The sequence below is a fragment of the Entelurus aequoreus genome, linkage group LG17 (assembly GCF_033978785.1).
Source record: "Entelurus aequoreus isolate RoL-2023_Sb linkage group LG17, RoL_Eaeq_v1.1, whole genome shotgun sequence".
In the NCBI taxonomy this organism is placed as follows: Eukaryota; Metazoa; Chordata; class Actinopteri; order Syngnathiformes; family Syngnathidae; genus Entelurus; species Entelurus aequoreus.
The window spans coordinates 1438635-1465899 of NC_084747.1; the positions used below are offsets into that span (position 1 = coordinate 1438635).

At 36.5% G+C, this 27265-nt stretch overlaps 1 protein-coding gene across 1 annotated transcript in view; it reads right to left on the bottom strand.

Annotated features, from left to right (window-relative positions):
- Positions 1–27265, bottom strand: part of LOC133632132 (BMP-2-inducible protein kinase-like) — an 82149-nt gene that overhangs the window by 46805 nt on the left and 8079 nt on the right. Inside the window, exons 2-5 of the mRNA XM_062024373.1 lie at positions 9789–9907; positions 8587–8692; positions 6303–6445; positions 14–135 (exon numbers count right to left, since the gene is read on the bottom strand). Coding sequence (XP_061880357.1) covers positions 14–135; positions 6303–6445; positions 8587–8692; positions 9789–9907 — 490 coding nt within the window. The remainder of the gene's footprint in view (positions 1–13; positions 136–6302; positions 6446–8586; positions 8693–9788; positions 9908–27265) is intronic.

Sequence of the window (27265 nt, forward strand, 5' to 3'; positions counted from 1 at the left end):
CAGTGGGACTTACTTCTTTATCTCGTCCTCCACAGCGGTCACGCCATCTTTATGCGGCTGCAGGACCTTGTGTGTGGCGCTGCCAAAGTCGCACAGCACGTAACTGCCCTGGTCGTTCAGGAGGATGTTCTCCACCTGCCAGGTGCACAGCAGCACAACACACTCAGCTCCTCCCACAAGACAAGAACAACTTTGGATGGATTTCACCATACAGTATGTTCACTTTGTAGGACACTCACAACTACTCTCATTAACTTATCTAGTACAACTCTTCAATCTACTTAGTAACACTGTTTAGTCTTTTTACTAGTTAGTATTTTTACTATTTAGTAACACTGTTTAGTCTTTTTACTAGTTAGTATTTTTACTATTTAGTAACACTGTTTAGTGTTTTTACTGTTTAGTGTTTTTACTATTTAGTAACACTGTTTAGTCTTTTTACTATTTAGTATTTTTACTATTTAGTAACACTGTTTAGTGTTTTTACTATTTAGTATTTTTACTATTTAGTAACACTGTTTAGTGTTTTTACTATTTAGTAACACTGTTTAGTGTTTTTACTATTTAGTATTTTTACTATTTAGTAACACTGTTTAGTGTTTTTACTATTTAGTAACACTGTTTAGTGTTTTTACTATTTAGTATTTTTACTATTTAGTAACACTGTTTAGTGTTTTTACTATTTAGTATTTTTACTATTTAGTAACATTGTTTAGTATTTTTACTATTTAGTAACACTGTTTAGTGTTTTTACTATTTAGTAACACTGTTTAGTCTTTTTACTATTTAGTAACACTGTTTAGTGTTTTTACTATTTAGTAACACTGTTTAGTCTTTTTACTATTTAGTAACACTGTTTAGTCCTTTTACTATTTAGTATTTTTACTATTTAGTAACACTGTTTAGTCTTTTTACTATTTAGTATTTTTACTATTTAGTAACACTGTTTAGTGTTTTTACTATTTAGTAACACTGTTTAGTCTTTTTACTATTTAGTATTTTTACTATTTAGTAACACTGTTTAGTGTTTTTACTATTTAGTAACACTGTTTAGTCTTTTTACTATTTAGTAACACTGTTTAGTGTTTTTACTATTTAGTAACACTGTTTAGTCTTTTTACTATTTAGTAACACTGTTTAGTCTTTTTACTATTTAGTAACACTGTTTAGTCTTTTTACTATTTAGTATTTTTACTATTTAGTAACACTGTTTAGTGTTTTTACTATTTAGTATTTTTACTATTTAGTAACACTGTTTAGTGTTTTTACTATTTAGTATTTTTACTATTTAGTAAAACTGTTTAGTGTTTTTACTATTTAGTATTTTTACTATTTAGTAACACTGTTTAGTGTTTTTACTATTTAGTATTTTTACTATTTAGTAACACTGTTTAGTGTTTTTACTATTTAGTAACACTGTTTAGTGTTTTTACTATTTAGTAACACTGTTTAGTCTTTTTACTATTTAGTAACACTGTTTAGTCTTTTTACTATTTAGTATTTTTACTATTTAGTAACACTGTTTAGTCTTTTTACTATTTAGTATTTTTACTATTTAGTAACACTGTTTAGTGTTTTTACTATTTAGTATTTTTACTATTTAGTAACACTGTTTAGTGTTTTTACTATTTACTATTTAGTAAAACTGTTTAGTGCTTTTACTATTTAGTATTTTTACTATTTAGTAACACTGTTTAGTGTTTTTACTATTTAGTATTTTTACTATTTAGTAACACTGTTTAGTGTTTTTACTATTTAGTAATTTTACTATTTAGTAACACTGTTTAGTCTTTTTACTATTTAGTATTTTTACTATTTAGTAACACTGTTTAGTGTTTTTACTATTTAGTAACACTGTTTAGTGTTTTTACTATTTAGTATTTTTACTATTTAGTAACACTGTTTAGTGTTTTTACTATTTAGTAACACTGTTTAGTGTTTTTACTATTTAGTATTTTTACTATTTAGTAACACTGTTTAGTGTTTTTACTATTTAGTATTTTTACTATTTAGTAACATTGTTTAGTATTTTTACTATTTAGTAACACTGTTTAGTGTTTTTACTATTTAGTAACACTGTTTAGTCTTTTTACTATTTAGTAACACTGTTTAGTGTTTTTACTATTTAGTAACACTGTTTAGTCTTTTTACTATTTAGTAACACTGTTTAGTCCTTTTACTATTTAGTATTTTTACTATTTAGTAACACTGTTTAGTCTTTTTACTATTTAGTATTTTTACTATTTAGTAACACTGTTTAGTGTTTTTACTATTTAGTAACACTGTTTAGTCTTTTTACTATTTAGTATTTTTACTATTTAGTAACACTGTTTAGTGTTTTTACTATTTAGTAACACTGTTTAGTCTTTTTACTATTTAGTAACACTGTTTAGTGTTTTTACTATTTAGTAACACTGTTTAGTCTTTTTACTATTTAGTAACACTGTTTAGTCTTTTTACTATTTAGTAACACTGTTTAGTCTTTTTACTATTTAGTATTTTTACTATTTAGTAACACTGTTTAGTGTTTTTACTATTTAGTATTTTTACTATTTAGTAACACTGTTTAGTGTTTTTACTATTTAGTATTTTTACTATTTAGTAAAACTGTTTAGTGTTTTTACTATTTAGTATTTTTACTATTTAGTAACACTGTTTAGTGTTTTTACTATTTAGTATTTTTACTATTTAGTAACACTGTTTAGTGTTTTTACTATTTAGTAACACTGTTTAGTGTTTTTACTATTTAGTAACACTGTTTAGTCTTTTTACTATTTAGTAACACTGTTTAGTCTTTTTACTATTTAGTATTTTTACTATTTAGTAACACTGTTTAGTCTTTTTACTATTTAGTATTTTTACTATTTAGTAACACTGTTTAGTGTTTTTACTATTTAGTATTTTTACTATTTAGTAACACTGTTTAGTGTTTTTACTATTTACTATTTAGTAAAACTGTTTAGTGCTTTTACTATTTAGTATTTTTACTATTTAGTAACACTGTTTAGTGTTTTTACTATTTAGTATTTTTACTATTTAGTAACACTGTTTAGTGTTTTTACTATTTAGTAATTTTACTATTTAGTAACACTGTTTAGTCTTTTTACTATTTAGTATTTTTACTATTTAGTAACACTGTTTAGTGTTTTTACTATTTAGTATTTTTACTATTTAGTAACACTGTTTAGTGTTTTTACTATTTAGTATTTTTACTATTTAGTAACACTGTTTAGTGTTTTTACTATTTAGTATTTTTACTATTTAGTAACACTGTTTAGTGTTTTTACTATTTAGTATTTTTACTAGATAGTAACACTGTTTAGTGTTTTTACTATTTAGTATTTTTACTATTTAGTAACACTGTTTAGTGTTTCTACTATTTAGTATTTTTACTATTTAGTAACACTGTTTAGTGTTTCTACTATTTAGTATTTTTACTATTTAGTAACACTGTTTAGTGTTTTTACTATTTAGTATTTTTACTATTTAGTAACACTGTTTAGTCTTTTTACTATTTAGTATTTTTACTATTTAGTAACACTGTTTAGTGTTTTTACTATTTAGTATTTTTACTATTTAGTAACACTGTTTAGTCTTTTTACTATTTAGTAACACAGTTCAATCTAGTTAGGGTAAGGGTTAGAACGATTATTAGTCTTATTGTTGTGATGCGTCTGTGAAATTAATACGATGCAGTATGCTTAAAATGATCAAAATACGTAAATATTACATTTTATTATGAATGTTACTACCGGTACATGACTTATATACTTACATCATGTATATATTACATGTTATTATGAATGTTACTACATGACATATATACTTACATCATGTATATATTACATGTTATTATGAATGTTACTACATGACATATATACTTACATCATGTATATATTACATGTTATTATGAATGTTACTACATGACATATATACTTACATCATGTATACATTACATGTTATTATGAATGTTACTACATGACATATATACTTACATCATGTATACATTACATGTTATTATGAATGTTACTACATGACATATATACTTACATCATGTATATATTACATGTTATTATGAATGTTACATGACATATATACTGACATCATGTATATATTACATGTTATTAGGAATGTTACTACATGACATATATACTGACATCATGTATATATTACATGTTATTATGAATGTTACTACATGACATATATACTTACATCATGTATATATTACATGTTATTATGAATGTTACTACATGACATATATACTTACATCATGTATATATTACATGTTATTATGAATGTTACTACATGACATATATACTTACATCATGTATATATTACATGTTATTATGAATGTTACTACATGACATATATACTGACATCATGTATATATTACATGTTATTATGAATGTTACTACATGACATATACTTACATCATGTATATATTACATGTTATTATGAATGTTACTACATGACATATATACTTACATCATGTATATATTACATGTTATTATGCATGTTACTACATGACATATATACTTACATCATGTATACATTACATGTTATGAATGTTACTACATGACATATATACTTACATCATGTATATATTACATGTTATTATGAATGTTACTACATGACATATATACTTACATCATGTATACATTACATGTTATTATGAATGTTACTACATGACATATATACTTACATCATGTATATATTACATGTTATTATGAATGTTACTACATGACATATATACTTACATCATGTATATATTACATGTTATTATGAATGTTACTACATGACATATATACTGACATCATGTATGTATTACATGTTATTATGAATGTTACTACATGACATATATACTGACATCATGTATATATTACATGTTATTATGAATGTTACTACATGACATATATACTTACATCATGTATATATTACATGTTATTATGAATGTTACTACATGACATATATACTTACATCATGTATATATTACATGTTATTATGAATGTTACTACATGACATATATACTTACATCATGTATATATTACATGTTATTATGAATGTTACTACATGACATATATACTGACATCATGTATATATTACATGTTATTATGAATGTTACTACATGACATATACTTACATCATGTATATATTACATGTTATTATGAATGTTACTACATGACATATATACTTACATCATGTATATATTACATGTTATTATGCATGTTACTACATGACATATATACTTATATCATGTATATATTACATGTTATTATGAATGTTACTACATGACATATATACTTACATCATGTATATATTACATGTTATTATGAATGTTACTACATGACATATATACTTACATCATGTATATATTACATGTTATTATGAATGTTACTACATGACATATATACTTACATCATGTATATATTACATGTTATTATGAATGTTACTACATGACATATATACTTACATCATGTATACATTACATGTTATTATGAATGTTACTACATGACATATATACTTACATCATGTATATATTACATGTTATTATGAATGTTACTACATGACATATATACTTACATCATGTATACATTACATGTTATTATAAATGATACACTACATATGTACTTACAGTGTGTATATAAAACCTAATGGAGGTTTTTGAATGTTTTTAGAGCACTTTATAAGCAGAATAGATCAACTCCTAGGAACTCCAATGTTAGCTGACTCTTTCTAATGTTTATTTTCGATTTAGAATGCATAAAAAAAATGAAAACATGTGTTCTTGTCTTAGATAGGGAATGTAAATGATAGGTCAAATTCCCCCCAAAAGTGCAGTTCCCCTGCAGGTGAAGGTAAGCCAAAGGGGTTACGGATGTGTGGACACATTTTGGACAAAGGTCCAATGTTGTGGATGAAAAAAGGCTGCAGACAATGGCGCTAACGATGACCTGATGGTCACTTCCCTCCGTGACGCATGACTGAGCCACCACGCTCTTTTGTGTCCCCGCACTGTTACATAAGCCACGGGGGCTCAACAGAGGCCCCGCACCCTTTTTCAGGTCGTCGGTCAGAAGCCCGCTGAGAAGCCCACAAAGACCTTCAAGCATGTGCAGAGTGGTCTGGCTGCTAAAGATGAAGTCAAACTTAGAGAACACGGGAGGTGCACAGGAAGGGAAGGAAATAAGAAGACAAGCTGGCAGAGGAAGTTGACCAAGCACATTTCTATGTCTCACTTCCCGGGCCAAGCCGCAAGTTCCCCCCTCTTGGTTTCAATTCCCTGTGAGACGAGTCCTCCTTACCTTGAGGTCTCGGTGGATGATGGGGGTCTTGCACTGGTGCAGCCGCGCCACCGCCTCGCACGTGTCACAGAAGACGTGCAAGACTTCGGCCTCGCTGAAGCCCACGTTCAGCCGCTGGTTCATCTGCTTCACCACCTGGCCCGCTGACACACACCATGTGGCCGACAATCAACTTCAGTGCAGGTGAAACCAAGATACTCACAATTTCAATACTTTAATAATGATTCGGGGTGCATGAGAAAACAGAAATACCGGCTCTCTGTTTGACCACAAGGTCATTGATTGTGTGAGTGCCCAACTTTTATCAAAACGTTCTGCTCTACTGGGAATCGTGACATACCCCCAAAAATAAAAAAATTAATATCCCGGATTACCCAGAATTCCCAGTTTTCCGGGACATTTTGCCCATTGTAAAGAATGGGCCAATTGTAGGGATGTCCGATAATGGCTTTTTGCCGATATCCGATATGCCGATATTGTCCAACTCTTTAATTACCGATACCGATATCAACCGATACCGATATCTACCGATATATACAGTCGTGGAATTAACACATTATTATGCCTAATTTGGACAACCAGGTATGGTGAAAATAAGGTACTTTTTTTAAAAATGAATCAAATAAAATAAGATAAATAAATTAAAAACATTTTCTTGAATAAAAAAGAAAGTAAAACAATATAAAAACAGTTACATAGAAACTAGTAATTAATGAAAATTTGTCAAATTAAGTGTTAAAGGTTAGTACTATTAGTGGAGCAGCAGCACGCACAATCATGTGTGCTTACGGACTGTATCCCTTGCAGACTGTATTGATATATATTGATATATAATGTAGGAAGCAGAATATTAATAACAGAAAGAAACAACCCTTTTGTGTGAATGAGGAGGGAGGTTTTTTGGGTTGGTGCACTAATTGTAAGTGTATCTTGTGTTTTTTATGTGGATTTAATTAAAAAACAAAAAAAACAAAAACGATACTGATAATAAAAAAAACGATACCGATAATTTTCGATATTACATTTTAACGCATTTATCGGCCGATAATATCGGCAGACCGATATTATCGGACATCTCTAGCCAATTGTCAAACATGCACATTTCTCTCACGATTTGAAGCGTTCCAACATCCACACACTCCACAACATTTTTGAAGCGTTTCCAGAAATTCCAACACCAACTCATTCATATCACCTAGGAGAAGTGTGCTATTATCCATATTTTTAAAAATTCCTGGTTTTCCGCAATTTCCAGGAAAATTCCCATTCAAATGAATGGACGTATTTATAGTCTACAATGCCCTAAATTCTCAAAATGTTTCGCATTTTTTAAACCCGATTCCGACCTTTCAACCATCCACCCACACTACTCTTCCTCGAATGCAAAACATGTTTTTCCTTTCCCAAAATTCCCGGTTTTCACGGAATTTTCTCCCCATTGACAGAGAATGGGCAATATTCAATCTACTGCATATCCCACATTTCTCATCCGCTTTGAAGCGTTCCAACATCCACACACTCCACTCACTTTAAACAAGCAAACTACCATTCTCCAAATTCAAAAAAATTCCAGGAATTGCAGGTTTTACAAATAACTATTTTCACCTCTCCCTGGAAAGTTTTCACAGGCCACATTTTTCAACCCTTTTATCATTCCACCTTCAAAACATCCCTTTTAGTTGGGACAACAAATTCTATTTTTTTCCGTAAAAATTCCTGTTTTTACCGAAATTCCAGGAATTCACAAATACCCATTCTCAATTCAAACTGTTACTACGTCAACATTTTTGAAGCGTTTCCAGAAATTCCAACACCAACTCATTCATATCACCTAGGAGAAGTGTGCTATTATCAATATTTTAAAAAATTCCTGGTTTTCCCCAATTTCCAGGAAAATTCCCATTCAAATGAATGGACGTATTTATAGTCTACAATGCCCTAAATTCTCAAAATGTTTCGCATTTTTCAAACCCGATTCCGACCTTTCAACCATCCACCCAGACTACTCTTCCTCGAATGCAAAACATTTTTTTCCTTTCCCAAAATTCCCGTTTTTCATGGAATTTTCTCCCCATTGACAGAGAATGGGCAATATTCAATCTACTGCATATCCCACATTTCTCATCCGCTTTGAAGCGTTCCAACATCCACACACTCCACTCACCCTGGACATTCAAGCCAGCATGTTTCCTGGTTTCGAAAATTACCAGGATTTTCCCCCCATTAAAAATAAATGGGCAATATATCTGTATAGATGTGACAAAAAATATTGTAGAAAGTATACCTTTACAGTACTCCATGAGGATGAGGACCTCCCACACGCTGTCTGACACTGTGTTGACGGCAGAGTCCAGGTAGCCCACAATGTTCTTATGGCCTGACAGCTCCTTCTGCAGGACATGGCGGGAACACAGGTCAAAAGTGGTAAAGGAATGGCTAAATCAGGCTAGAATGAAGGTTTTAGAATGGCCTTCCCAAAGTACTGACTTAAACATGTGGACCAGGGGTCACCAAGGGTTAAGCCCGCGGGCACCAGGTAGCCCGTAAGGACCAGATGAGTAGCCCGCTGGCCTGTTCTAAAAATAGCTCAAATAGCAGCACTTACCAGTGAGCTGCCTCTATTTTTAAAATTGTATTTATTTACTAGCAAGCTGGTCTTGCTTTGCCCGACATTTTTAATTCTAAGAGAGACAAAACTCAAATAGAATTTGAAAATCCAAGAAAATATTTTAAAGACTTGGTCTTCACTTGTTTAAATAATTTCATTATTTTTTTACTTTGCCTCTTATAACTTTCAGAAAGACAATTTTAGAGAAAAAATACGACCCTAAAAATGATTTTAGGATTTTTAAACACATATACCTTTTTACCTTTTAAATTCCTTCCTCTTCTTTCCTGACAATTTAAATCAATGTTCAAGTAAATTCATTTTTTTTATTGTAAAGAATAATAAATACATTTTAATTTAATTCTTCATTTTAGCTTCTGTTTTTACGACGAAGAATATTTGTGAAATATTTCTTCAAACTTATTAGGGACGGCGTGGCGAAGTTGGTAGAGTGGCTGTGCCAGCAATCGGAGTGTTGCTGGTTACTGGGGTTCAATCCCCACCTTCTACCTTCCTAGTCACGTCCGTTGTGTCCTTGGGCAAGACACTTCACCCTTGCTCCTGATGGCTGCTGGTTAGCGCCTTGCATGGCAGCTCCCTCCATCAGTGTGTGAATGTTTGTGTGAATGGGTGAATGTGGAAATAGTGTCAAAGCGCTTTGAGTACCTTGAAGGTAGAAAAGCGCTATACAAGTACAACCCATTTATCATTTATATACAACAACCTATCTGGACTCGATAAGAGAATTGATAAGGAATCGGTTCGATAAGAGGATTCGATAATAGGCTCGAACTCGATAATTCCTTATCAAACATCATCCCTAACCACAACACACCAGGTATGGCTTACATCCTTACAAAAAAAGAAAGGCGTCTCACCATGATGGTGATCTCCCGCTTGTGGACGTTGAGGTCGGGGACGTTGTTGACGTACATCCTCTTGAGGGCGCAGCGGACGCCGCTGTGCGTACGAGCCAGGAAGACCACGGAGAAGCCTCCTGCAAACACACATCAGCTGTTAATGTTACATCCCGCTGAGACACTCAAGTTCAAATGGACATATTTTGTAATAAATGGTGACGTGAAGAGATGGCTTGAATATTATTGTGTCAAGAAAAGCATGACTCATTAATGAGGTCACTCGGAGTTAACATGGCCAACAGCAAAAAGATGAATTTGCTATTTGGTTTATAAAAGTGATCGACCGCTGGGGTGTTTTTCAAGCCCATTATAATCATCAATAATGATTATTAGTAATCAAGGAGGCCGATAACCAATCTTTGGAGGCGTATTATTTGCAGTAGAAGTCATTTAAACATGAATATTATATGTCAGTGAACATCTGGACCAGGCTTTAAGTTGTTTTTTGAACATTATTTTGTAGGAAAGGTGTTTTATGCAGTGTTTAATTTATCATCAATAAACATTAGTATTACATGTGTCTAAGAGGAGCGTCAACATTGTATTTCAAAATATGGAAAATGGGTCAAAATATGACATTTGTCTACATCACAATAACTCATCTACTCCATTTTATACCTCTTTGTGTATTTAATACATTGTAAGGTTTCTGAAATATTGTCAGCATTTGAATAAAAACAATTCCGGGCTCCTTCACGTAGATTATAGTTAAGACATTTTTCAAGATGGCTGACATCATTTCTTACAGAAAGTATGAGAATGTGTGAGCTGCTGCCTCACCTTCTTCACTCATGTAATCATCTCAAGATATTTACACAAAGTTTGCATTTTGAAAGAGATCTTGATCTCAATGGGTTTCTTATCTGGTTAAATAACGGTTGTATTTTTATTTTGACATCTTCTTCTGTGGTGCTCATGTCCATCCATGTCTGTCGCCTTGTTATTTGATTGAATGACGGAACATGAAACTGGTGGCGCTCCTTTAATGAGCCCACACTGAGTGTTGCGGACGGAGGCTTGTCGTGCGACTCCATCGCTGCCGCAGCCAAAGCAAACAAAAACGGGAAGGAGACTCCAGGAAAGGACAAAAACTGGAAAATATATGAAAGTCGGTCCATCCATGAATAAGATTTCACACCACAAAAACATGTCTTTATCATTATTCGCTGCAAAAGTTCAGCCCAGTTTTCATCCGATCAGAATCATTCGAGTATCAAAACGTAAACTCCCCAAAAAAACACAAAAAATATCCTGGATTACCCAAAATTCCCCATTTTACAGGTCATTTTGCCCATTGAAAACGAACGGGCCAATTTTCAGAAATGCGCAACTCCCAAATTTCTCACCCGATTTAAACCATCCACACACTCCACTCACCTTGGACAATCCAACTAATATTTTCAAAGTAAAATAAAATAAAATTCCAGGAATTCCCTGAATTCCAAAGCCCTGTTTTCACCTCTTCCTGGAAAGTAAGTTTTCAACCGTTTTTGACCATTCCGCCTATAAGGCATTCCTTTTCGTTGGGACCGCAAACTCTCCTATTCTTTTACCGTACAAATTCCCAGTTTTCCTAAAATTCAGAAGTACCCATTCTCAATTCAAACTGGTACTACGTCAACATTTTTTAACCAATTCCAGAAATTCCAACACCAACCCATTCATATCATCTAGGACAGTTGTGCTATTATTAATATTTTCAAAGATTCCAGGTTTTCCCAAAATTTCCAGTAAATTCCCATTCAAATGAATGGACGTGTTCATAGTTCTACAATGCCCAAAATTGTCAAAATGTTTCACCATTTTTAAGCCCAATTCCGACCTTTCAACTGACCACGACTCTTCCCATTTACCAAACGTAAAACATGTTTCTCTTTCCCAAAATTCCTGGAATTTTCTCCCCGTTGAAAATGAATGGGCATTATACAATCTACCTATCTATATCCCACATTTCTCATCCGACTCGAACCTTTCCAACAGCCACACACTCAACTCACCCTGGACAATCAAACCAGCCTGTTTCTCGGTTTCGAAAATTTCCTGATTACCCGGAATTACCAGGAATATCCCCACACTGAAAATGAATGAGCAATATACAAACCTCTTCATATCCCACATTTCTCAACCGATTGGAACCGTTCCAACATCTACACTCACCCTGGACATTAAAGCCAGCATGTTTGCCGCTTTGGAAAGTTCCTTGATTACTCGGAATTACCAGGAATTTTTGCCCCCATTTGACAATGAATGGGCAATACACAAACCTCAACATATCCCACATTTGTCAACCGATACGAAGCGTTCCAACATCTACACACTCCACTCACCCTGGACATTCAAGCATTTCACTTCCACTCACGCCTGTCGGCGGTTCGGCGGCTTGCGCACATAGAGCATTCACACGCAATTCCTTCTGGAATTGCAAATGGTAGTTTAGAAAACAAGTAGCTCCTTCAGCCTGGCCTAACATTGTGAACCCTGAAGTTAAAGACTCCATCCAGCTCATGGTTTTGCACAAAAGTCCATACAATGCTTCATTCACTTGCCGTACAACAAGTCCTCAGCCAACGTTAACTCCGGCACCGACGTTCATCCAGGAGGCTAATAGTTGTACGTTCCTTTTCTAGACAATCAGGATGAGTTCATTGTGTTAGCAAAGCCCACACAATGGCCCACTTGTTGCTTGACAAGTTACCTCAGGTCAGCTCACGCTTGCCTGGATGATTGGTGAGGCGGGGGTGGGGACAAACGTGTGTTACTTGGAGAAGACAAGCTCCACGCCAGGTAGAAGCTGCTCACACAGAGGCTAGCAGAATGTAGCAACAGACTGAGACCAGCATACTGAAGGTAGGGCTGGCCGATAAAAGAATATCAATGTACATCGCAATGGACACGTAATCGACATCATTGCATTAATGACTTTCCCGAGTAATTATTTCCATGTATTAAAGACTAACAAGTATGATTCATTAACTATGAAGTCATGAACTTCACTAATAACAGGCTGACTGTAGCATCCCTTTAAAGAATGCTCAAATTGAACTGTGTGAATGTAGTTTTTAACACTAACCAAAACCAAGCGGTGAAATACGTTGGCGAAGACAACCATGGCAACTGGAAGATCAAAGCAGCGTCTAAATATCACTTCCAGCGGATTCCACATCCGTGTCATCACACTGACTATCCCTGCAACAGAAGATGTTTTTAGTGCAAGGTGAGACCCAACATCTGCCTTCAGACCACCTGCTCCAGGATCAGGTTCCCACTAAATCACCGCCCAAGGCCTTTGTCGCCTCTCCAAGTCTATGCCAGCCGCTGAGTGGAAGGAGAAGGGGTGGGGGTCTGGTGCATACCAACTTTTAGGACAAAAGGAGAGACCTCTCAACACTACACCCCCACGTGGACTGTACAGAACTCAAAATGGGGATAGTGACGCAAACATTGACCCAGGAAACACAGAGTTGTTCAACATTAGACCTTTTTCCGTCCAAAGTTTAGGAACTAGTTCCTGGAACTTAAATGTTTCCTGTGGACCTGTGTGGTTTGTGTTTTCACCACATTTCACAAATCAGGCATATGGAGGAGTGATTTAGTATATTTCTACACTGATACCATGTCAATAGACAATATTAACTCATATTTCTTTTACTTAAGTCTAAGTTAATGAAATACAACGAAACCATATGATTTAAAAACAACAGCGTATCGGATTTTAAATAAAAAGTCAACCTTTAGTCTACAGTGTCCAGCAGTCCGAAAGTGGTCCCGTTAGTAAACTACAACCTGCTCCCAATCAATGCTGAAGGTGAGAATTATTTTTGAAACAAAGTTTGAATGCAGAGTAGGAGGACTGGTTTTAAAACTGAAGAGTCAAAGCTCAACTGAAATGCTAGTGGAATGTAGAATGAATGGTAGAAAGGGTCTAAATCTTGAAGATCGGAAACTGTACCGAAAAGAAATACGAAGATCGAAATGTTCAATGTATCTTGTAATAGTTGGAATTATAGTATAAGACTCCTAGGCTGCATAATTATCTAAGAAAGTAGGCATACTCTCGGACTCACCGGGATTTTCACCCCACTCACCAGGGTGGGAGCTCAGTAACTCTACTGAGGTAAACAACCTGACAGTCCAAGTCCTGTCCAACTTTGGTCGCTAAAGGGAGGGAGTCAACCATTGAAAATGACATGTGTCTACCCAGAATTCAATGCTGCAACAGTACTACCTTTTCAGCTAATTTGGGGGATAAAGCAAAGTTGTTTTTTTTACAATGAAATATGTTACCCGATTGTATCAAACAATAGTTGATTGTTGGTAGGAATGGTTTGAATGTTGAAGATCAGAAACTGTACAGATGTGATCTACTCAGCTAATGGTTGTGCCCAACTTTGATTGTTAAAGGGAGCGATTCAACCATTGAACACGGCATGTGTCTACCCATGCTGCAACAGTGCTACCTTTTCAGGCTAATATTGGGGATAAAGCAACATTTTTTTTTTACAATTAAATATGTGACCTGATTTTATGAAACATTTACTTGCAAACAAGCCATCATTTAGGGGAATACAAGTTACATAAAGACATCCCTGGCTAAATCATGACACCTTCTGCTTGAATCTGTAGGTCAGCCACAACACATTCACACAATCTTTCATGAGGGTCAGCCCAGTCCTTAAGGTCAATTTCAGATGTAAAGAACAATATATGGATAATAAAGGTCAGTGCTTGTACCAGGCGACAACACAAACAGAATTAGCATTAGCATTCGGTTAACTTGGGTTTAGACTACACAGTGTGTCACTGATTACTTTTACAGCATAGTAAATAGTGAATAGTTGATGTGATTTACCTTCCTTTATATCACATTTCTCTTCAAATTACCAGGTTGTGGAGTCCCTGAGTAAGCAGCTTTAGGAACACCCCCAACCGTGTTCAACCAATCAGCGGTCGACAGCACAGCCCGACCCCGCTAAGGTTCCACAGGGAGTTTTTGAAAGTCCTGCTGTGCTACTACAAAACTACCGTATTTCCTTGAATAGCCGCAGGGGTGCTAATTAATTTAAAACCTCTTCTCACCCCTGCGTTTACCAAAAGCAGGCGAGATTGCCATGCATGCGGTAATTATTTTAAAACCTCTTCTCACTTTGGCGCTTACCTTATCATGAAAAGCACATTTAATAAAAAAAACGTTATTATGGTCTTACCTTTAGGTATAAATGAGTCCATGCCAGCTCCTTTTGAAGAAAAGCATCGATATAGAAGTCTTCCTTCAGTATTAAAAGTCTCTCTGTCTCGATGGAGATCTTCCTTTTAAGTATTACCTCCTGCTTCCATTGAAAGTCCACTTTAGAAAACTGTTTTATTTTAGATATATAATCCTCCATGGTAAAACAATGGCTGCGCACTATTGCTGCTGTTGTCTTCTTCTGCAGCACAGGTCTTCTGCAGTACCAGCAGTCGCAAGAAGGATCACTAGCGCCCTCTACCACCAGGAGGCGGGAGTCATTTAATGACTCATGTTTGACCCGGCAGAAGTGCCAAGCATGCGCTAATTATTTCGCAAAACGAGTTTGACCCGGCTGTAATTCTAGGCATGCGATTACCATATTCCCGGCGCCAATTCAAGGAAATACGGTAAATTAAGTTCCTAAAGAAACAAATCTACCCAGGGAAGTTTTTGGTGGAAACACAGGGTAAATGGGAAAGTTCCTACACCCATTGGCAACAGAAATGACAAGGATGGCCAGGACAAAACCAAGAGTGGATTGATTGCTGATGTCTAACTTGTCACGTTGTCTCCATGTCCACATCTTGATTGATTGGTGAACGCCAAGTGGTCCTTAACCGGTTTGTCATACAGCTGCCAGACAAACTGCGATGCCCACAAATCTCTGCAGGCCGGCTGTCCGTCTTGTTAATTAGCAGTGAAGTTGGGACTTAGCTGACGCGCCACAATGAAAAGTCAACATGAGGTCAGCGCTCAGTGAGATGAGGTTTGGGTAGATCTTACTAGAGAACTGTCCCTGCCTCCCACGTATTCTTTCTTGGAACGTCGTCTTCCCTGCCACGTAGAGGAGCCAGGTACTGTGCAGGTCTAAAGGAAACCGCCTGCCAGATAAACACCAGTGTGATGAATCCATAGGAATATGTCGCAATCTGCAGCGACTGACATGTTTGAGCTGGGCAGATGTTCCTCCTCTGAAGCATGATGTCATCCCTCATAACACACCCCTCCCCCGTATTTGTGTTTTCTTTACAACCAACAGCTTGGGACTTCTCTTCTCTCGCAGCAATCTGAAAACGTGGCTCAGCTCTGTCACTTTTGTATCAGCGTTGGAGAGAGAAGCACTTTTTTTTTCTTTCAAAGCCGACAGAGGTATTTCCTCTTGGAAGGCCACCCCGCCACCCGCTAACGTTTCCTCTAAGAGCTCAGACACTAGTAAAGATAACGGACTTAAAAGTACTTTCACTAAGCCACAAGGACGAGAAAATGTTTGGGCTGCAGGTTCCAGTTCTTCTCAACGTAAACAAAGAGGATCTCCTTCTTTGTTTGGTTTCAAGTCCAGCAATCACATCAATAAAAAACATCTCTACTGTGTTGAGGACCAACAGCTGCATTTGTTACATCACACCAAACCTCAGGACTAGATTTCCCTGATCCCGTCTCAGGGTCTTTTGCCAGCTGTTCCAGCTAATTACCAAGAATGACTTTTGGATTTGTGAGATTTAGCAAATCCTTGGAGATTTTGCTATTATACGGGCTAATCGCTTAGCAAAAAGCAGCCAATGTTACCGGGTCAAAATAAAAGTTCAGTTTGAGGGATTGGCGGGGGAGTTCCTGGCTTGTTACTTTCAGGGAGTTGAGGAAAGACACTGTGTTTGAGAAATCAAACTAATTTAGCGCATGTACACAAGCATTCTACAACCTTAATCGGATCGGGTTTGGCTTTTGAAAAGTCGCACTAACACACCTAGATTACTTCTGGATCTGCCTCCTGGGAGCCTTTTGGCCATGGAGACCAGCTGCTAGGTCTCTGCCACACCAGAGTCCGTTTGGAGAGACTGGAGGAGATGCGGCTGAAGAGACAGGACTGCGGAGCTGGCGGACAAGCTTCACAGTGTCTTGTCTGAATCAGCAGGTATTGGACGTATCCTCGCTTATCCAGGCGGACTGGACACTGGCCGAGAGTTGGTGGGCAGCCGAGGGTGCTTGCTTTGTTGGGTCTGCTCCTGTCTCTGGCCATGCTCCCCCCACCCCAGCAGACGCTGGCGTGGAACACCCCAGAGGCCACCACAGTGTATATGTTTTTGTTACTTTTCTGGCTGTGTGTAGAAGTGTCAGGTTGCATCAGCTCTGCTCTTTTAATGTCCTTTGATGTTTCCCTCTTACACACATGTTTATGTGTGCTATGGCTATGAGTTTTTTTTCCTTGGCCGCAGTCTGGACCCCCTCTTTAGGGGCCCAGGCCCCGTCACCAGCGTTTACCTGTTTCTTGCCTTTTTTGTAAACGGCGCCGGAAGTTCGGCAAACCCGTCAGCGATCCTGTTCTGTCTCCCTGTAATGTTTGTCTGATCTTGAATGGGATTGTGCTGAAAATGTTAATTTCCCCTCTGGGATTATTTAAGTATTTCTGATTCTAATTCTGATTACAAAAAGCAGATCTCTCGAGTGTGCTGCCCGAAGGGGAGCCTTTGTGTTGCATTTGTATGTAGAAGGTTGGGATGCTCCATGTGCCACTCCACCAGGACACGTCTCTATGCACCACTGACCCGTGGGTCTGCAAACACCAGGTCCTTGGAACCCACTTCAGGCCCTTACAAGTCACACCACACTGACAGTACGCATGCAAAAATAGACGTTTCGACACGCGGCCGAGAGATTCTGCACTTTGGGACGGATCAACGCGGGAGACCTGGTCTCTCAAAGCCAGACGTGGAAAACGGAGAGTGAGAGCATTTTTCCTACTTAGTCCCAGCCAATTGGGGCGAGGCGAGGAAAGGAGCATCATTGGAGGTGGTGATGGTGGGAGGATGACGTTTGTCATTTGATCCAAAGAAGCAATCACATTTCCCTCTAACTTGTTTCTGGCATCGCCCAAGAGACCGCATCCTAGTCCTGGACAGTACCATATCAGTACATAAAACCTATCCACGCTGTACCTAACCTCATGATAAAAGAATAAATGATCAATCAACCATTTGTAACCATAAGACCATGAAAAGTCCATGGTTCCATTCCCCCTCCGGGGGGTTGTAACCACATACTTGACAACAACTCAAAGGGGATGCGGAGAGGCAGCGCCATGAGGCCCCAGCGAGCGAGCACAAAGGCGGCGTTAGCGTTCTTTCTGCGGCACTACGATGACGAGACAATAAGGCACAATGTTGCCATTCATCCGCCATACAGTATGCTAATCATGCCACTTCTCACCAGCCTAGAGGAACGGCTTTCTCTAAAACCATCTCAAACTGCACACGATATATTTGTACTACTTCATGCCCAGTTAGCCTGTTTTTGTGAAAAGTGACTTGAGCTACATGACGTTGCAAAACATGCTTCGCTACACATATTACAATATTTTGTCTTTTTATAGCAAATGTGCTAACCTAGCATTGTGTTGCTGTTAGAATGTGAGTGTAATGTTAGCACTTTAGCCCACTGACAATATCTATGCTAGTGTTGCTAACGTTTGTGTGCTTCTATTCCACTGAGGTTTATTTCAGTGCCGATTCAGGTTATTAGTAGTCATAATGGCAGATAATGGATATTTGCAGGCGATATTCATGTGCAGTACAAGTTATTTGAACATGAATATTTGATGTCAGTACACATCTGGACAAGGCTTGAAGTTGTTTTTTGAACATTATTTTTTCGGAAAGGTGGCACCAGAAGTGACATAATGTGTGATGTTGTGTTTCATTTATCACAAAAAAACGAGCAAACTCTTCCAAAAGATGGCACCATAGCACAAATAAATAAAACACTTTTTGAAAACTTTTTTCTTTTCATTGCCCCAGCGGAGGAATATCCATAAATTAGCCGCACCGTCTTAAAAGCCGCAGGGTTGAATGTGGAAGATAAAAGTAGCAGCTTATAGTCTGGAATAGGGTTGTCCCGATATTTTGGTACCGGTACCAAAATGTATTTCAATACTTTTCTAAATAAAGGGCACCACAAAAAATGTCATTATTGTCTTTATTTGAACAAAAAATCTTAGCGTGCATTAAACATATGTTTATTATTGTCATTTAGTCCTTAAATACATATACTAGACAACTTGTCTTTTAGTAGTAAGTAAACAAACAAAGACTCCTAATTAGTCTGCTGACGTATGCAGTAACATATTGTGTCATTTATACACCTATTATTTTGTACACATTATGAGGGACAAACTGTAAAAATTTATTATTAATCTACTTGTTCATTTACTGTTAATATCTGCTTATTTTCTCTTTTAACATGTTCTATGTACACTTCTGTTCAAATGTAATAATCACTTATTCTTCTCTTCTTTGATACTTGACATTAGTTTTGGATGATACCACACATTTAAGTATGGATCCGATACCAAGTAGTTACAGGATCATACATTGGTCATATTCAAAGTCCTCATGTGTCCAGGGATATATTTACTGACTTTATAAACATAATATGAATTTTATAAACAGGAAAAAAGATGTAATCATAGTAGTATCGACAAGATACGCTCCTGTACTTGGTATCATCACAGTGCCTGTCTGGTGTAGAACCAGGAATTATGGTGTGGGGTTGTTTTTCAGGAGTTGGGCTTGGCCCTTTAGTTCCAGTGAAAGGAACTTTGAATGCTCCATGATACCAAAACATTTTGGACAATTCCATGCTTCCAACCTTGTGGGAACAGTTTGGAGCGGGCCCCTTCCTCTTCCAACATGACTGTGCGCCAGTGCACTAAGCAAGGTCCATAAAGACATGGATGACAGAGTCTGGTGTGGATGAACTTGACTGGCCTGCACAGAGTCCTGACCAGAACCCGATAGATCACCTTTGGGATGAATTAGAACGGAGACTGAGAGCCAGGCCTTCTCCACCAACATCAGTGTGTGACCTCACTGATGCACTTTTGGAAGAATGGTGGAAAATTCCTATGAACACACTCCGCAACCTTGTGGACAGCCTTCCCAGAAGATATAAACACACTCCGCAACTTTGTGGACAGCCTTCCCAGAAGAGTTGAAGCTGTAATAGCTGCAAAAGGTCATATTGAACCCTATGGGTTAGGAATGGGATGGCACTTCAAGTTCGTATGAGTCAAGGCAGGTGGCCAAATACTTTTGGTAATATATATATATATATATATATCAAAATGCCAAATATTGGCTCCGATAATGGGTGGATCCTTAATCTATGAGATGAAGAGTGTATTGGTCAAGTGTAGACATAAGCGCCTCTTGGAGACAGCTCATTAGCACTAATTAACTGGTGTTCCCAATAGGGTTCCCTAAAAGCAATTTGAAAAGCTCTGAATGCCAGTTCACAGACTGGCTTACGGACAAGAGTGTTTTCAGAGGATATATGTGGCGACTTGTATGATAAATACTTTAAAAAGGGAGTGTTGCTTCTGATCCCATCATTAGAGCGTGTGATAGTCTGTGCCGCCAGCAGCAAGCGTGGCGTCGCTCCAGGCTGTCGGCTCGCCGAGCGCCAGAGCAAACGTTTCCAGATTTTGCTGACGGGCAGGCAAACAAAGTCTGCTTGTGTGGAGCAGGCTGTGACGGTCACGTCAACAAAAAGGCAGGGACAGACTCAGAAGAGCAGTCAGCTGAGCATAAAAACGCATGGAAGGACCGATTCTAACAGGAAGTGAAACCACGTCCCTGTATTAAGTCAGGGTGAAAGGTCAGCCACAAGCCACACCACTGTGGTCAATAAATCACGGTATGATGCAAACGTCAGTCACAGGGTCAGGGGTGTTCAAACTTTTTCCACTGAAAAATGAGAAGAATGCGTGGGCCATTTTGATATTTGTAACTTTCAAGTTTTGGGGAATGTCCCAGGGACCCAAATGTGTCTCAGTCCTTAAAGAGTTAAAAAATAAAATCATATATTTATGTTTTTAATCTCAAAACTTAAATATCCATAGATCTTAAGAGCTATCCATTGTCATAACGTTGTTTTTTTTATGACTTTTTTCCCCCCGTTTTTATGGCAAGAATACAAAATACGCAATATTTTTCCAAAAACAATTTCCAAAACGGAATATTTCATCTGAAGTAATTGCAGCCTTAAATTGCTTCCGGTTCATTATAATTTTTTGAGCAATGCCAGATTAAAAAAAATAAAAATTCACATTAAAAATCTCGGGGATCCAAAAGGCCCCACTCATAAGTGTATAAAAAAAACAATTTTTAATATATGACCTATTTTTAATGCTCAAACCTCCAAATCCACTTCAGATGAATCCATCGATTATAAGTTTGTATTATTTTTGAGTAATGAGTTTTAAGGGGAAAAAACTGCCTACATTACAGCTTTGTGTTATTACTGTCAATAATGTAACATTTTCTCGTTACATTTGACATGTTTGCTCTTTTATTGCAGTGTTAAAAAATGAGCTGCGGGCCTCCAAACATATTGCTGGCTATTGTGGCCAAACAGCTCCATTTTTCTTTCATCTGACCACAGAACTTTCCTCCAGAAGGTCTTATCTTTGTCCATGTGATGTCAGATTAGGGCTGCAACTAACGATTCATTTGATAATCGATTAATCTGTCGATTATTACTTCGATTAATCGATTAATAATCGGATAAAAGAGACAAACTACATTTCTATCATTTCCAGTATTTTATTGAAAAAAAACAGGATACTGGCACCATACTTATTTTGATTATTGTTTCTCAGCTGTTTGTAAATGTTGCAGTTTATAAATAAAGATGTATTTAAAAAAAAAAAAAAAAAAAAGCCTCTGCGCATGCGCATAGCATAGATCCAACGAATCGATGACTAAATTAATCGGCAACTATTTTTATAATCGATTTTAATCTATTTAATCGATTAGTTGTTGCAGCCCTATGTCAGATAAAACAAAAATGGAGCTGTTTGGCCACAATACCCAGAAATATGTTTGGAGGAGAAAAGGTGAGGCCTTAAATCCCAGGAACACAATGCCTACCGTCAAGCATGGTGGTGGTAGTATTATGCTCTGGGCCTGATTTGCTCCCAATGGAACTGCTGCTTTAAATGGGACAATGAAAAAGGAGGATTAGCTCCAAATTCTTCAGGACAAACTGAAACCATCAGCCCGGAGGTTGGGTCTTGGGCGCAGTTGGGTGTTCCAACAGGACAATGACCCCCAAACACACCTCAAAAGTGGTAAAGGGATGGCTAAATCAGGCTAGAATGAAGGTTTTAGAATGGCCTTCCCAAAGTCCTGACTTAAAGGTGTGGACAATGCTGAAGAAACAAGTCCATGTCAGAAAAGCAACACATTTAGCTGAACTGCACCAATTTAGTGGTCAAGTGGTCAAGCAGAAGCTTGTGGATGGCTACCAAAAGCGCCTTATTGCAGGTCAACTTGCCAAAGGACATGTAAGCAAATATTAACATTGCTGTATGTATACTTTTGACCCTCACATTTTCAGTAGAGCCATAATAAATTCATAAAAGAAGCAAACTTCATGAATGTTTTCGTGAGCAACAAGTGTGTGCTCCAATCACTACATCACAACAACAACAAGTATGTGCTCCAATCACTACATCACAAACAAATAAGAGTTGTAGAAATGATTGGAAACTCAAGACAGCCATGACATTGTTATTTTGACTTTTGGTATTAGTGTTCCTGAAAAGAGCCAAACACACATACTGTGCATCTAAATGTGTATATATCATGTATACACACATACACATTGGCCCCCCCAGACACATTTTCTCTCTCAATGTGGCCCCCCCGAGTCAAAATATTTGCCCAGCTCTGCTCTACGCGGTGCGATGCGCCTTGTTTTATTGAACTCATGACGTCTTGCGAGCCAGGTTACATTTTAAATGTTGTTTAAACTACTTGTGGTCAATAATTGTCTAATGTATCATTATTTATCATTTGGAAGACTCCCAAAATGCAACACGGAACAACACAGGAAGTCCTTCATACCGACAGCCATCAGACTGTATAATGCATATGTTCCTTTTTGACTGTACTTAAATGTATAATGTATTTATATTATTCACATGTGAATAATGCTGTATAATAGACTGTATTTATGTTATTCACATGTGAATAATGCTGTATAATAGACTGTATTTATATTATTCACATGTGAATAATGCTGTATAATAGACTGTATTTATATTATTCACATGTGAATAATGCTGTATAATAGACTTGTATTTATATTATTCACATGTGAATAATGCTGTATAATAGACTGTATTTATATTATTCACATGTGAATAATGCTGTATAATAGACTGTATTTATATTATTCACATGTGATAAATTCTGTATAATAGACTGTATGTATGTTATTCACATGTGAATAATGCTGTATAATAGACTGTATTTATATTATTCACATGTGAATAATGCTGTATAATAGACTGTATTTATATTATTCACATGTGAATAATGCTGTATAATAGACTGTATTTATATTATTCACATGTGAATAATGCTGTATAATAGACTGTATTTATATTATTCACATGTGAATAATGCTGTATAATAGACTGTATTTATATTATTCACATGTGAATAATGCTGTATAATAGACTGTATTTATGTTATTCACATGTGAATAATGCTGTATAATAGACTGTATTTATATTATTCACATGTGAATAATGCTGTATAATAGACTGTATTTATGTTATTCACATGTGAATAATGCTGTATAATAGACTGTATTTATATTATTCACATGTGAATAATGCTGTATAATAGACTGTATTTATATTATTCACATGTGAATAATGCTGTATAATAGACTGTATTTATATTATTCACATGTGAATAATGCTGTATAATAGACTGTATTTATATTATTCACATGTGAATAATGCTGTATAATAGACTGTATTTATATTATTCACATGTGATAAATTCTGTATAATAGACTGCATGTATATTATTCACATGTGAATAATGCTGTATAATAGACTGTATTTATATTATTCACATGTGAATAATGCTGTATAATAGACTTGTATTTATATTATTCACATGTGAATATTCTGTATAATAGACTGTATTTATATTATTCACGTGATAAATTCTGTATAATAGACTGTATGTATATTATTCACATGTGAATAATGCTGTATAATAGACTGTATTTATATTATTCACATGTGAATAATGCTGTATAATAGACTTGTATTTATATTATTCACATGTGATAAATTCTGTATAATAGACTGTATTTACACTACCGTTCAAAAGTTTGGGGTCACATGTAAATGTCCTTATTTTTGAAGGAAAAGCACTGTACTTTTCAATGAAGATAACTTTAAACTAGTCTTAACTTTAAAGAAATACACTCTATACATTGCTAATGTGGTAAATGACTATTCTAGCTGCAAATGTCTGGTTTTTGGTGCAATATCTACATAGGTGTATAGAGGCCCATTTCCAGAAACTATCACTCCAGTGTTCTAATGGTACAATGTGTTTGCTCATTGGTTCAGAAGGCTAATTGATGATTAGAAAACCCTTGTGCAATCATGTTCACACATCTGAAAACAGTTTTGCTCGTTACAGAAGCTACAAAACTGACCTTCCTTTGAGCAGATTGAGTTTCTGGAGCATCACATTTGTGGGGTCAATTAAACGCTCAAAATGGCCAGAAAAAGAGAACTTTCATCTGAAACTCGACAGTCTATTCTTGTTCTTAGAAATGAAGGCTATTCCACAAAATTGTTTGGGTGACCCCAAACTTTTGAACGGTAGTGTATATTATTCACATGTAAAAAATACGTAAATGTTTGTCTATTGTGAGCGAACTGTGGTGCTGAATTTCCCCCAGGGATCAATAAAGTACTTTCTATTCTATTTCCATGATCGTGCATCCATAATTTCTACGAGGTACCCTGGGCCCACAAAAACCAAGCCACTGACACCCATACTGTAGCATCACACACTGATCCCTCTTCTTATTCTCTGGCAGACCAGCTGTGTGAAGACACATAGTGCTACCTAATCTATTTGTGGCGGTCCAAATGTACTGTTAGCGAGCCACCACAATGAAATGGACGTGCGGGGAACACTCGTTCAGTTCTCAGTGATCAACCAAGGTTCCAGATTGTGTTCAACATCAGAAGGGAAAAATAAAACTTGTTTTCTGATACTTTTTCCAATATCAAATGAATGCTGAAGCCCCGGGGGCCTCTGGACAGGAGAGGGCCCACTCGCTCCCTTTGCCATTTCCGGGGAGCCATCGACGTTTGGCGTGGAGCACAAATGGAGGAGATAGCCACATTAAAAGCGCTAGTGGCGCAGATCATTCAAAGTTTGGCTGGGAGGGAACCTTGTGATGTTCATTAAACCGGCAGCTGGGTAATGGCTCAAGAAGAAGAGGGAAAGATGAAAAACATCACATGATGGCGTTGACTACCTCGGCCTCAGCAGAAGGGTTTGGGTTGCTACAATATTGTGTAAAAACATAATAGTATGTCCTACAAAACAAGTACAGTACCGTAAACTCCAGACTATTAGCCACTATTTGTTTTCCCTACACTTTGCACCATGTGACTTAAAAAAACGGTAGGGCTAATTGATGGATTTTTCTTCGCATGTTACAAATAGTTGTTTTTTTAAACAAGCAAACACACTGATAAGGTGTGTTATTTATCCATGTAGTGCTTTCATCTGGAAGTAAATGTGCCGTTCTGCCTTCTAGTCCTCCATAGCGTTTCTACATGTATGGATTCAACATTCACCACTTTGTAAGTTTTACAATATAACTAAAACAATTCTTACTTACTAAACCGCCCCGTGTGTGATGTCTGGAGGAGTGTGTTCATGCATATTTGTACGTGCTATCGTAATGTCATCAAGCTAGCGTCGTTAGCATGAGCTAACACGCTAACTAGAGATGTCCGATAATATCGGTCTGCCGATAATATCGGTCTGCCGATATTATCGGCCGATAAATGCGTTAAAATGTAATATCGGAAATTATCTGTATCGTTTTTTTTTATTATCAGTATCGGGTTTTTTTAATGTATTTTTTTATTAAATCCACATAAAAAAACACAAGATACACTTACAATTAGTGCACCAACCCAAAAAACCTCCCTCCCCCATTTACACTCATTCACACAAAAGGGTTGTTTCTTTCTGTTATTAATATTCTGCTTCCTACATTATATATCAATATATATCAATACAGTCTGCAAGGGATACAGTCCGTAAGCACACATGATTGTGCGTGCTGCTGCTCCACTAATAGTACTAACCTTTAACAGTTAATTTTACACATTTTCATTAATTACTAGTTTCTATGTAACTGTTTTTATATTGTTTTACTTTCTTTTTTATTCAAGAAAATGTTTTTAATGTATTTATCTTATTTTATTTGATTCATTTTTTAAAAAGTACCTTATCTTCACCATACATGGTTGTCCAAATTAGGCATAATAATGTGTTAATTCCACGACTGTATATATCGGTTGATATCGGTATCGGTTGATATCGGTATCTGTAATTAAAGAGTTGGACAATATCTGCATATCGGCAAAAAGCCATTATCGGACATCCCTAACGGTAACACATTTGCAAGTAACTGTGTTAGTGTTATTAACTTACAATGGCATTATTTTTGTATCGTTTCAGTTTTGTAAATATACCAAGACGTCACCGTGGACTTATTGAGTCTGTTTAGCTGTTTGGAGAGATATCTTGCGCAGCTAGCGGGACTACCATGACTTCTGTTATGTTTGATCAGCCGTTTTACTGCCTTGTTGCAGACACCGATTGGAAACAATGAAGGTATGTATATAAACATTTACAGAATATTTCTGCGTAAACAACTCATTTCACAACGTATACTGTATATCTGTGGCTTATAGTCCGGTGCGGTTACCATATGGAAGTTTTTTTCCCCCCCTAAGATTTAGTGGGTGCGGCTAAGGGTGTAACAGTACGTGTATTTGTATTGAACCGTTTCGGTACGGGGGTTCCGGTTCGGTTCGGAGGTGTACCGAACGAGTTTCCACACGGACATATTAAGTAGCGTAACACATGTTGTGTACACAATGCACCCCAAGGCACAACACACGGCATGCTAGCAGCTAACGGGCTAGGATAGACTGACCATATGTCCTCTTTTCACCGGACATGTCCTCTTTTGCGGAGTTTCTTAAATGCCTCAAATGTCCGGCATTTTGAGTTAGGGTTGCGTGTATTTTCAATGTACGTTCAGGGTTAAGAAGGGGTTAAAAACAAAAACAGCAGCATTGGTG